This window comes from Clupea harengus, chromosome 11, assembly GCF_900700415.2.
Source record: "Clupea harengus chromosome 11, Ch_v2.0.2, whole genome shotgun sequence".
NCBI lineage: Eukaryota > Metazoa > Chordata > Actinopteri > Clupeiformes > Clupeidae > Clupea > Clupea harengus.
In genome coordinates, this window is record NC_045162.1 from 28,749,502 (window position 1) to 28,761,472 (window position 11,971).

At 44.0% G+C, this 11,971-nt stretch overlaps 1 protein-coding gene across 1 annotated transcript in view; it reads left to right on the forward strand.

Moving 5' to 3' along the window:
• LOC105906319 (rap guanine nucleotide exchange factor 5-like) overlaps positions 1-11,550 on the forward strand; it is a 15,472-nt gene extending 3,922 nt beyond the window's left edge. Inside the window, exons 3-17 of the mRNA XM_031576964.2 lie at positions 1,623-1,701; positions 1,837-1,981; positions 2,313-2,410; positions 4,257-4,287; positions 4,628-4,706; positions 4,858-5,007; positions 5,259-5,356; positions 5,450-5,572; positions 6,333-6,511; positions 7,380-7,470; positions 7,632-7,682; positions 9,120-9,207; positions 9,983-10,047; positions 10,513-10,567; positions 10,702-11,550. Of these exons, the coding sequence (XP_031432824.1) occupies positions 1,623-1,701; positions 1,837-1,981; positions 2,313-2,410; positions 4,257-4,287; positions 4,628-4,706; positions 4,858-5,007; positions 5,259-5,356; positions 5,450-5,572; positions 6,333-6,511; positions 7,380-7,470; positions 7,632-7,682; positions 9,120-9,207; positions 9,983-10,047; positions 10,513-10,567; positions 10,702-10,817 (1,448 nt within the window). The 3' untranslated portion in view covers positions 10,818-11,550. The remainder of the gene's footprint in view (positions 1-1,622; positions 1,702-1,836; positions 1,982-2,312; positions 2,411-4,256; positions 4,288-4,627; positions 4,707-4,857; positions 5,008-5,258; positions 5,357-5,449; positions 5,573-6,332; positions 6,512-7,379; positions 7,471-7,631; positions 7,683-9,119; positions 9,208-9,982; positions 10,048-10,512; positions 10,568-10,701) is intronic.
• The last annotated feature ends 421 nt before the right edge of the window (positions 11,551-11,971 follow it).

Consider the following 11,971-nt stretch of genomic DNA (forward strand, 5'->3'; position numbering starts at 1 on the left):
CAAACACACAAACAGACACACACACACAAATTGGCCAGTACACATCTACTCATTTGTCTTTAATTTACAATGATTATCATATCAGGTACTAGTTATGTGCCACATTATTTCGGCTTTTTCTCAGGTTACACTTCAGTGGACAAAGAATAGTTCAGTTCTTCTTCAATTCAAGAATGAATAGTACACTTTGTCTACAAAATACCACATGATGAAAACAATGCAGTATACAATATGAAGAAAAAATGCTTCCAACCGCCTTTGAAAAAAAACCTCTTTTACATATTGTAGGCTCTCAGATCACAAGGTTAACCAATAAAATCAATAGGGCTTTCTTTTCAAGGACAAAGCACTATGTCTCCTATCCTGTAAACACATTAGGGAAACTGCTAAGCTAATATCACCTCACCTCTGATTCCTGCATGTGGGCCGGTAATTCTATTGACTGGAGTGCAGATCGAGGGAAATGAGCGTGAGCTGTGAACAGGGTGCATCCTCGTATCCAGAGAATCAGCTGTCTGCAGTGTAAATCCTTTAAGAATAGATGATTGGCCCGAGCCATGCATAAATGGTTTGGCACCTTTCAGCAGCAGAGGAGCAAATTAAAACTGAGGGACGGTCGGTGCAGGAGGCCCAAGTCATTAGCTGAAGGAATGATGATGTCGCTCTTTGAGATCGATTTAAAAGCTAGTCCTTTTTAAGGGTCAGTACACATGAGATCCTGGCCAGGTTTCTCTTTAGTGGAACAGTAAAGTGGTCGATGATCTGCAAAGCAAAGTGAAGACTAAAGTGGTACTGTTTTAACTAATACTGCCATGGCAATGAATGGCGGATTGCTGCAGACAGCTGTTAATCTAATAGTTTAAGCAGCAGATCGCTGCCCATATTTAATTACAATCATCTCTGTCTGAATTTAGATGAATTCAATCTGCATATTCAGATGTTGATGGCCTTTTTTTGATGATGTAGTGTACATACACACTAAATAAATGGCAAACATGCAGGAGGTCCCTGCACCTCCTCTGGAAGTGTTCTCAGACCAAAGCCCTAAAGGCCTCCTCTACACGGCCTCCTCTGGAAGTGTTCTCAGACCAAAGCCCTAAAGGCCTCCTCTACACGTGCTGATATCAGCTCTTTGTCCTCATGCACTTAAAGGTGACTGGTTAGAGCCGCCGCCGCCGCCTCCCAGTCCAAAAAGCAGACACGTTTAGAGGCTCTGCATTCTGTATGATATATATGTTAGAAGGTAGTGGACACAGGGGGGGGGGGGGAATGATTCATAGTTAAAGAGAGAAGCGTGATAGAAGGTGAGTGGGAGGGGACACCAACACAAAAGAATTGCTTTTGACAAAATTGACAGAACCTTTCAGAAATATCAGCCGTGCTTAGTCCCGCTGAAAGGATCAACCTCTTTAAACAATCAAGTCTCCTTTGTACTATGAAAGCCAACATCGTTCAACACAGTTTTGGAGCTCCTGTATGTGGTGTGTGAGGATGACTTGGTCTGAAAGGTCTTAAATCAGCTCCTGGAAAAGACACACATATTAGCGGAGACATTAGGGGACTGTGCGCTCCAACGCTCTACTCACCTTAGGCCATAACTCTTTCTTTTTTATTTCCTCCAGACACCATCCTGTATGACTTCCTCCTTACGTATTTGGTCTACATGTCAACCAGTGATCTATGTCAATCTCTCCTGGGACAATATCCTTCTTAACTTTTAACACACACACACACACACACACACACACACACACACACACACACACACACACACACACACTCACACACTTGTTCTTTCACCATACAAATATGGTCCTTAACTGCCCTGGTGGTCACCTACTGTTCCAAGCGCAGCACAGCGTGTGAGGACATGACTGACATCCTGCTCAGAAAACGTAAGATCCTGCTGATTGTGTCCCAGTGGAACACTCTCTACAGAGACTTCCTCCGAGACAACGAGTACATCACCCTTTTCCTGAAGGTAGGTAGGTAGGGCTGGGCTGGGCTGGGCTGGGCTGGGCTGGGCTGGGCTGGGCTGGGTAGGGCTGGGCTGGGCTGGGCTGGGCTGGGCTGGGCTGGGCAGGGCAGAGGCTGTGAAAAGGGCTCGGAGACAGTGGCAGTTAAGAATTAGAATCAGATGATAGAAATGCAAAATCAATTGTCACACATTGTCATAAAGTTTACCTTTATATTTGTACCTACCTTATGTTACCTTCATGATATACTAATATACTACATTTGATGCTGTTATGTAATGACATGTCTTCCATGTCATGTCTTGTAAATATAAATGCTGGCATATTGTTTTTCAGAGTCTGTATCGTTTTGTGCTGGACGACCTCTATGACTACCCATCTCTGGAGAAGGAGCTCAAAGACTTCCAGAGACTTCTCTCCATACAGCACAGGCAGTGGGTGACTTTCCAATATCTGATGCACTATGTTTGTGAAAACCCATGTGACAGACTGGGAGAAGCTCAAATTATGATAATTACTTCATTTTCAATCTCAAACAGAAACGGAGAGAAACAGAACCTAATCAGATGACTAAAAGTGAATATGCTGTGAACGGTCCTGTCTGTCTGACGTGAGCAGCTGTCTGCTGGACCCTCTGGACCCTCTGGCCTCTCAGAGCAAACAGCCCGTTCCCTCGCCCGTTCCCTCGCCCGCTCCCTCGCCCGTTCCCTCGCCCGTTCCCTCGCCCGCTCCCTTGCTTGTTCCCTCGCCCGTTCCCTCGCCCGCTCCCTCGCCCGTTCCCTTGGCTGCCCTGCCCACTCTTTCCCTCAGCAGCATGTTGTCCTGACCCCGGCCATTAGAGAGGGCGCTCCCTATAACTATAACTCCCCCTGACAGCCACCATTATCTGGCCACTTTCATTCATGAAGCACACGGCCACGACTCCCCTGCCACCACCCCCTCTCTCTGTTGCACTCTGGCTGTCTGGCCTGTCTGCCAGAGTGGGTGTCACGCTCAGGGGCAGACATAAGCTGCCCACTGCTCCTGGGGGGTCCTTGAGGAAGGACAGTCCAGGATGGGTGTGTCGTGTGTGCCATTAAAAACCTGACAAAGGTCTTAATTATTATTATAAGGCATTTTTGGACCAAACAGTTGCAAGGACTCAGTTCCAGGGACTACCCACTGGGTTTTTTCTCTGTTTGCATTTGCGCTGCTAATTGGAATGCTGAAGTAATGTAACTAATGTCGACTTGCGTACTCTATTGTTAGCATTAGCTAAGGGACTTGTATACTCTATTGTTAGCATTAGCTAAGGGACTTGCGTACTCTATTGTTGATGCATTAGCTAAGGGACTTGCGTACTCTATTGTTGATGCATTAGCTAAGGGACTTGCGTACTCTTTTGTTAGCATTAGCTAAGGGACTTGCTTACTCTATTGTTAGCATTAGCTAAGGGACTTGGTTTGTAGTTTGAAGTCATTTTTCGCTGTTAGCAGAGGTATGGCAACAGACATATTGTAGAGATATTATGGGTCTGAAGTCTATACAGAGATGACATACACACATACATTGTATTGGACAGAATCGAATGTGGGGTCTCGTAAGCAGTTATTTAATTGACATGGGCACTATTTTGTCCATTTTTCAAAACCCCATTCATTCTCTCATAGGAAACTGACAACAGTCACACCCACGCTCTATTGTACCTGGAGAGTACCTTCCCTGAAGTAGGAGCTAAAAAAGTCCCTCAAAACTGCATTCTAAGAACTCTGATCGTTCTGAGCTCCTTCAGTGCGGTAACACAAAAGGGGGGAACTTCCTCCAACAGTTAGAAGAACTATGAAGAAGCTCTGCGTGTCAGCCAGATGGCCTCTCCTGTATAGCCCTGATCATCCAAAACTGGTCCATAACCGGCAGGTGTTCATCACAGGCGTGAGTGCTAATGCCCTTTGTAAATGTGCAAACCGTGAGTCTGGCAGCAGGTCTAACAGCTAGGAGGTGTGTGGGGTAATGCTAAAGCTACAAACACACTCTTTTTGCTTCCTGGCGCTTGGGTTGGCATCCACAGCAATACACTCTGGATGAAAGCGTGCCCATTCAACTCTTGTCCCACTTCAGGACACCCACCAAGGTGTGCATTCTCACAGCTGCCAGTCAGGTACTTTTGGGTACTGCTGCTGTGACGTCAGATTAGAGAGTGTAGACCTGCTGTCCTCTGCACGGAGGCATTAGACATTGAAACACTCACATCCTTTAAAGATCATTTAATACAACTGTTCTCTTTATTTCTCTGTCCTCTAGCACTGTGGATAAGAGTTCACCTTATCGAAAGGTAAGACTTTTGTAGGCTCATTTTAAAGTAATTAGCTTTAAAGAAAAAGAAAAAGACTAGTATTTGGGAAACTAGTGGTCTACCATAGTGAATGTTCCCTCTATTTTTTAGAAAAGTGTGTTTTGGTCATTTTTCTCTGGGTGTGTTTTGGCACCATGCAGTGCTGTCCTCAGTGGAGCTAATTGCAGCCTCTGAGGGATCTTAGAATTTAAAATATGTCCACTCTGTAATATATGCACTTACTCTATGGCCCCAGCGCTGAAGAAAAGCACTTAGACAATGTGCGTGTGTCTTATGTACGTATGAGCGTGGTCACTGACAATAGTTGTCTGGTGTCTAGAGCAAAGGAGTACACAAACAGATCAGTGCCCAGGAGAACTGGCTTCATCCCGGAACCATGCCGAGAGAGGAGAGGGAAGGCAAGTCATTGTTTACTCTTTCCTCTCCATGTACCCCCATACAAGGGGGGTGCAGATACAGAGGCTATTTTAACACATTTCAAGGAAGTCGCAAAAGCATTTGTCACTCATTACTTGCCGATGGGTTGTTCTAAATGTGTCTGTTCCACAGTGCTGTACCGTTTGTATGTCAGTGAGGACTCCTACATCAGCGTTAAGGCTCAGAGCTCTGTCAGAGCACAGCACCTGCTGTCACTGGTGGCTGATCGACTGGACTGCCTTCAGGAAGACATGGTGCTAGCTGCTCTCACCTATGCTGGAGGTAAGGACATGGACAGCGAGACTTCACAATAGGGTACTGCATATACCATGACCTTACGGTGACCCTGCATACCATGCTCTGTGGCATTTTGAAAGCCCTGTTTCTCATTCAAGTTAAGGTGTTAACTACACCTGAGATTACAGATGACGCAATGACTCTTTTTTTTTATGACTTTTGGCCGATGATGGTTTTATCTGCGTTAGTAACAGTGCTCACCCTGCATCACAAGCTCCCCGTCTCTGTCTCTCCAGAGAAGGCGCTGCTTCCGCCTCAAGACAGTGTTTTCTCAGATTGTCTATCGTCGGTCGAAAGACTGCAGGTCTACCGGAAAGACCTGACTCCGGTTATGGTAAGACACCAGCTGAAGACTGTTAGTGCAAGGGCTATGTGTTCATCTTCAAGCTGGGTGTTTTAGTTTGTGTTCCTGTCCTGCTTCCTGTAGAGCCCTCTCACAGACGATGCCCAACAACAGCAGGGGACAACGCATCTGCTTGGCCTGAATGCCTGGGATGTGGCAATCACCCTGACCAGCTTCGACTGGAGTCTCTTTGAGTGTGTACATGAGGTAGGTTCGTTCGTACCTATATTAAAAACAGAGCATTGTCAAACAATAATGACTTGTCTTTCAAACCCCTATTCCATAACACCCCTTCCCCTGCTACACTGAGTTCAGGCAGATTGGTGAAGCTCCAATCTTATGATTATATCATGTGCTAAAGCTGTCACTCACATGCCTTGTGAGGCCAAATGAGCCTTAATTCAAATTCAGCAGTGGCATCTTGTTATGCTAGATTTATGTGATGTATGTTTTTTAATGGGATAATGGGTCACGGTTGCCTTGAACTGAAATGCATTTTTCAGGGGCTATAAAATGATTCAATGATTCAAAGTGTAGGAACACACAAACGGGTTGTTTGTTGGTGTAATGATTAAATAAATGTGTCCTATATCCAACAGAATTCCATATGAGCATTTACTATTCACGTGCTGTTTTATCTGATATTCATTCAGGGTCCATTTATTCAGTGTTTGGCATAACCACAATACAATACAAGTCTGAGTTGGAGTTTTAGGGAGGGTATTTCATACTTTGTCTTAAAGTGAACATGGTTTAGGTATCTGTTTCCTGACATATGTGCTCTCAGTTTCTAACAGTTAAAGCAAAAAAGACAGTTGTACTCGTAGTGTATACATAGAATATTATTTGTACCCATTCCCCTCAATAGAGGCCTCCACAGAAGCTAAGTTAGGTGTATAGTCCAGTTTGTGTAGATGTGTTGTGATGTCTCTGGTGGGGTGATGTGGGTGTCCTTTGTCTCCGGCAGCCGGAGCTAATCTGCTTCACCTGCAGCCGTGATGCCTATGTGGGCCACACGGGGGCGCTGGAGAGGCTGCTGCAGCGCTGCAATGAAGTGCAGCTGTGGGTGATGACCCAAGTGCTGCTCTGCTCCTCGCTCTGCACGCGGGTGCAACTTTTGAAGAAGTTCATCAAGATTGCAGCTCAGTGAGCAAATCCCTGCAGCTTTAACTGATTTGACATGTTCTGCACACCCACACACACGCACACACACTCATACACACACACACACACACAAACACACCCAAACACCCACACACACACACACACACACACACAAACGGCGACAGTGGTACAGGAGGTAAAGAAGTCGTTTAGTAATCAGAAGGTTGCTAGTTCGATTCCCTGTCGAAGCGTCCTTGAGCAAGACACTGAACCCCTAATTGCTCCTGATGTGCAGTGTGCCATCAGTGTAAATGTGTATACATTGTAAGTCGCACATATGTAAGTCGCTTTGGATAAAAGCGTCTGCTAAATGACTAAATGTAAATTGTGGCATGAAGTGGAAAGAATGTAATCGGCAATGTGAAAAGGTTTGATTGGTATTGTTGTGGGAATCAAATGGTTACACCTCAAGGCAATTCAAAATGGATGCTAATCAGACCCCAGGGACGTAAATATTTTGATCTCAAGGGGCAAGCACACAGAGCTGAATGGTGGTGTGTCACACATACATATTTTGATCTCAAGGGGGCGAGCACACAGAGCTGAATGGTGGTGTGTCACACATACAGTGGCACCACAGTAATGTCTTTCTTTCAGTGTCTCATTTCAAGGCCCCCTCTTTGTGCTATGTGTGTACTCATGCTGTTGTTCTTTGTTGTTATAGGCTATATATTACAGCTGATGCCATCTGTGATTCTTACTAAGATAGGGCCCCTTTAAGAGTCCTTTAGGGGCTGTTGGTCTGATTGTAAAAGCTCTGTTTCCAAGGCTTTTGACTAATGGCACCATTTGTAATTTCTTTGCTTGTGGCACTGACCATAATTACTCTATCTGTGATTATTGTCCTCAGTTGTAAAGCTCAGAGGAATATGAACTCCTTCTTTGCCATCATTATGGGCCTCAACACGGCTGCCATTAGTCGCCTGAGCCAGACATGGGAGGTGAGGACATTTTCACAGTGTGTGTGTGTGTGTGTGTGTGCATGTCTGTGTGTTGCGGGGGGGGGGTTAGGTTGTACACATGTTTATATACTGTTCATATAATGTGTGTGTGTGCTGACATTTCCTTATATTTTCTAATCTCTCCCTGTTTTGGTCAACAGAAAGTTCCAGGGAAATTCAGGAAGCTGTTTTCGGAGTTGGAGACCCTGACAGTGAGTCATCGTGCCCCTGTCTCTCGCTTCAAAAACAGATGGGCTTGTTCAGAAGCAGCTGAATCCTGGAGCTGGTAGATGCTCATTAGGAGGGAAGACGTGTTGCCCTGAGTGATGCCCTGAGTGATTCCACCCCTCCAGGGAGTACTGTGGCAGATGGGGCTTTTATTGTGCGACATGCATACGTGACATGACGGAGCATGTTTGTGTGTCTGTGATGTCACACAGATCTCCTCTCAAGAGACATACACTCAAGAACCTGCTCAGACATCATCCCATCAGCCCAACACATCCACACTAGATTTAGATAAGGTTTTAAGATTAGACATATATATAGTATATATTTATATTTAAAAAATCTTGTAACATTATTTAATATCTAATTTGTCTAGTGCGCTTTATGTTGCCCAATAGATTGTTTTGTACTTCTTTTTTTCTTGTTATGATAAACAAATCTGTTCAATTTAGTTGAGCTGAAGCGCCATTAACAGTTGACATCGTCCCAAGTTGCTTTACGGAGCCTAACCCTAGAGCAAGCGATGGTGGTAAGGAAAGAACCTTGAGTAGAACCCAGCTCAAAGAGGGCCGGGCCATCTGCCTGAGGTCGGCCCAGTAGAGATGGAAAGGAGGGGAGGGAGGAGAAGCAGATACATCCAGACCAATGTCTGTCAGGGGAAAACACACTGGCATACATACAGCATATATACTCTCAAGTAAACATATCTGTCTGTCAGGGGAAAACACACTAGCATACATACAGCATATATACTCTCAAGTAAACATATCAGACTGTCAGAGGGTAAACACACTAGCATACATACAGCATATATACTCTCAAGTAAACATATATGTCTGTCAGGGGTAAACACACTAGCATACATACAGCATATATACTCTCAAGTAAACATATCTGTCTGTCAGAGGGTAAACACACTAGCATACATACAGCATATATACTCTCAAGTAAACATATCTGTCTGTCAGAGGGTAAACATGGCTTAGAGTGAGTAGCCAGAATTCAACATATTGGTCGTACAGCAACATAGCAAAACTCTAAAGAACCCTGTAACTTCTTAAACTGCTCATCCAAAATAAGCCATCCTTCACCAAAACACAACAAATGGGATGCCCAAAGTTCTAAAAGTCCATTTGACCATTATTTCTGTCAGATTACACTGATCTTAAATATGTAGAACCTCATCACCATTAGTGTTGTTGCAGGGGGGGACGTCTGAAATTAATGAGACGGTAGTGATTGTTGACCCATGATTGTCTTTCTGAATGGGTTAAATGGAACATGTTTGAACGGGCCAGTGGGGGTTAACTGGCGAGTGTTCTGAATCAATCCCATCGTGCTTCATTTCATGTGAAGAATATTGCCAACAGATGAAACGCAAAAGCCATGAAATCTGTCCCGATGCCTTTTCTCTGTCCTAGGACCCGTCCCTCAACCACAAGGCTTATAGGACCACCTTCAAGAAGATGAAGACTCCTAAGCTCCCCTTCCTGCCTCTGCTGCTTAAAGGTCACCTAAGCCAACTTTGTCAACATTGGATGCTTCTAGAATGCAATTATGTATATCATGACTGCTCACAATCTATATTATGGCCGTGGCCTCAAAGAACCAAAGTTATACAGTATAGTTAAGACCTTGCGTAATAAACATTTAGGCCAGGACCTCATTGTGCATCATGACTGTAGCATCCTATCAACACTCATATCCAACAATTATTATGGTAGTTATAACATCACAAACACTCACAATATACAATAGTTATAACATCACAACATCCGTGGTTGGTGTTGAATTCAATTTCATTTATATAGCGCCAAAACAATATAATTGTCTGAAGGTGCTTTATAGTGCCCAGGGCCTTACCCCCCCCCCCCTGGAGCATAAAGGTGATATGATATACATGACACATACAATATTTATGGTGGATACGATGGGGGAAGTATTGTAGAACAGCTCAGTGGGTATACAGGTGCATCTAAAACCCCATTCTTATTAGACTGCCACTCTGTCTTCACCCCATCCGCTTCCACAATAGCTCCAACACGGTTCATCAATACTGTGATGACATGGCACACACAACATGTGCTTTCTGCTGCAGCCAGAATATCTCAGAAACATCGCCGTTGTGTCGAGATCATGACCTGACATCATCTGCGTTCTGGTTCTGACGCCACATTATTAAAAAAACAGTCATTTTATGGAAGCGCTACCATGCTATATCTGCATACTGGATTGTTTTACACTTGTGACAGGACACTTACGGTATTGTCCTCTTTTGCCTCAGATATTACGTTCATTCATGAAGGCAACAAGACATTTCTCGACAACCTGCTCAACTTTGACAAGTTGGTGAGTAGACTGGGAGAGGTACTTAGCTATCTTTTTACCAAAGCATTTGATTAATATTATTCATTTTCTGTGGGGTTGATACTAACTGTAACTTTCACTATTTTTATTATTTCAGAAGGGCTTTATTACTTTTATTCCTTTTATACCTTTTATCATGATTTTAGTAATTCAAGAAGCCTATCGGAACATCAGGTTCTGATACGATATTAATCATTATTTAACTCCATGTATTGCTCTTGCTGCTTGCTTTTATTGATTTTATGTAAAGCACTTTGAACTGCAATTCTTGTACGAAATGTGCTATATAAATAAAGTCTTACTTACTACTTACTACTTACTTACTTACTTAGTGACACTACGTACATGTGAGGGGTTTGGTTATATCATGTGTCTCTACTCTCTGTAGTGTAGCGGTTTGGTCATTAGAATGATTAAGGTTTGCTGTGATGTTTTTGCCCCCAACAGCACATGATAGCGGAGTCAGCACGCTTGATCAAACACTGTCAGCTGGATCCCATGGGTGCGTATATGACAGCAGGGGCCACAGCGCCTCAGAGCTTAACTGCCTTTCATCAGCACTGTACCGCACCTGCATGTGTCTTTGATCAGCCAATCGCACTCATGATCATCATGAAGAGCCCTTCTGTTCCACAGGAGACATGCTGAGGCCCAAGGACAACCCAGACATGACCTGTGTCAAATACCTGCACGTCATCAGCAGTCAGGAGACCCTCTTTGACCTATCTCACAGGCTGGAGCCGCGGCCATAGTGTGTGTGTGTGTGTGTGCCGGTGTGGGCGAGCGAGAGTAGGGTGTGTGTGTGTACATGAGTTTACTGAGAGAGATCAAATATCTGCACACTACGCTGAGTGGCAGAATGTTTTTCTATAGGCCATCTCTGCATCTGACCTCTATCATTTGTGACAGGCATTGGTTTTGTATGTGCACTCTCTGTAGATGACTAGTATTGACTCGTGTCTGCCCCACGCTGGTCTTTGTGCAGTACTACAAACAAAGAACATCAGTCCGATGCAGCCATGCATGGAGCACCATTCTCACAGCAGCATAAATACATGGTATAAAGCATTGTGCGCACATGGTTGACAATGTGGTTTTTTCTGTGTGTTTTACAAAGTAAATGAGATTGGGTTCTTTGCTCCCCAGCAGCCGCTAACATATGTAGTGAAATTTGCCAGTATTAGTGATGTACTGTCAGGCAGAAAGGCTTTCCAGTAGCCATGGACAATCCCGAAAGCTCCAGATGATGTGTTCTGTCTTTTCCTTATCACTTCCTGTGCTTTTATGAAGGCAATAATAGCAATACACCATAAACCCGGTGGTGAAGAATGAAGAATTCTAGCTTAGGTCTAGTATTAAGATGAGAATAGTCTTGTCATTTTACATTATAATTCAGTGCAGTAACATACAAAATGGCTAGAACTGTTCTGATATTGTATTTATTAATTTGCGTGAGTGTGGGATGTCTGTGTGTGTGTGTGTGTGTGTGTGTGTGTGTCTTTGTCTGTGTGTGTGTGTGTGTGTGTGTGTGTGTGTGTGTGTGTGTGTGTGTGTGCTCCATCCACAACTCTGTACATGTTGTGAATATTTATTTTAAGACATTTATTTCAAAATATTTTGTATATCAAGAGGGGTTGAAATGATCTGATCCAATCCAATCAGAGCATGTTGTGGCTGGCCTGTATGAGGTGCTAACTGTCACTGATGAGCCAAAGCCTCAAATGAAATAGCAGCATGGAGAGATCCAGTCAAGTGAATCTGAATGTTGTTTGTAAATAACGTTGTGTTTCCTTGTCTGATATACTGCTTTTTGGAAGAGATGTCATGTGGCAGCGTATCTGATTTCTGGACTCACTTTGTACAGACACATTTTTACAGCAGCTTCAGTGAGGACAGAGAAGGTCAA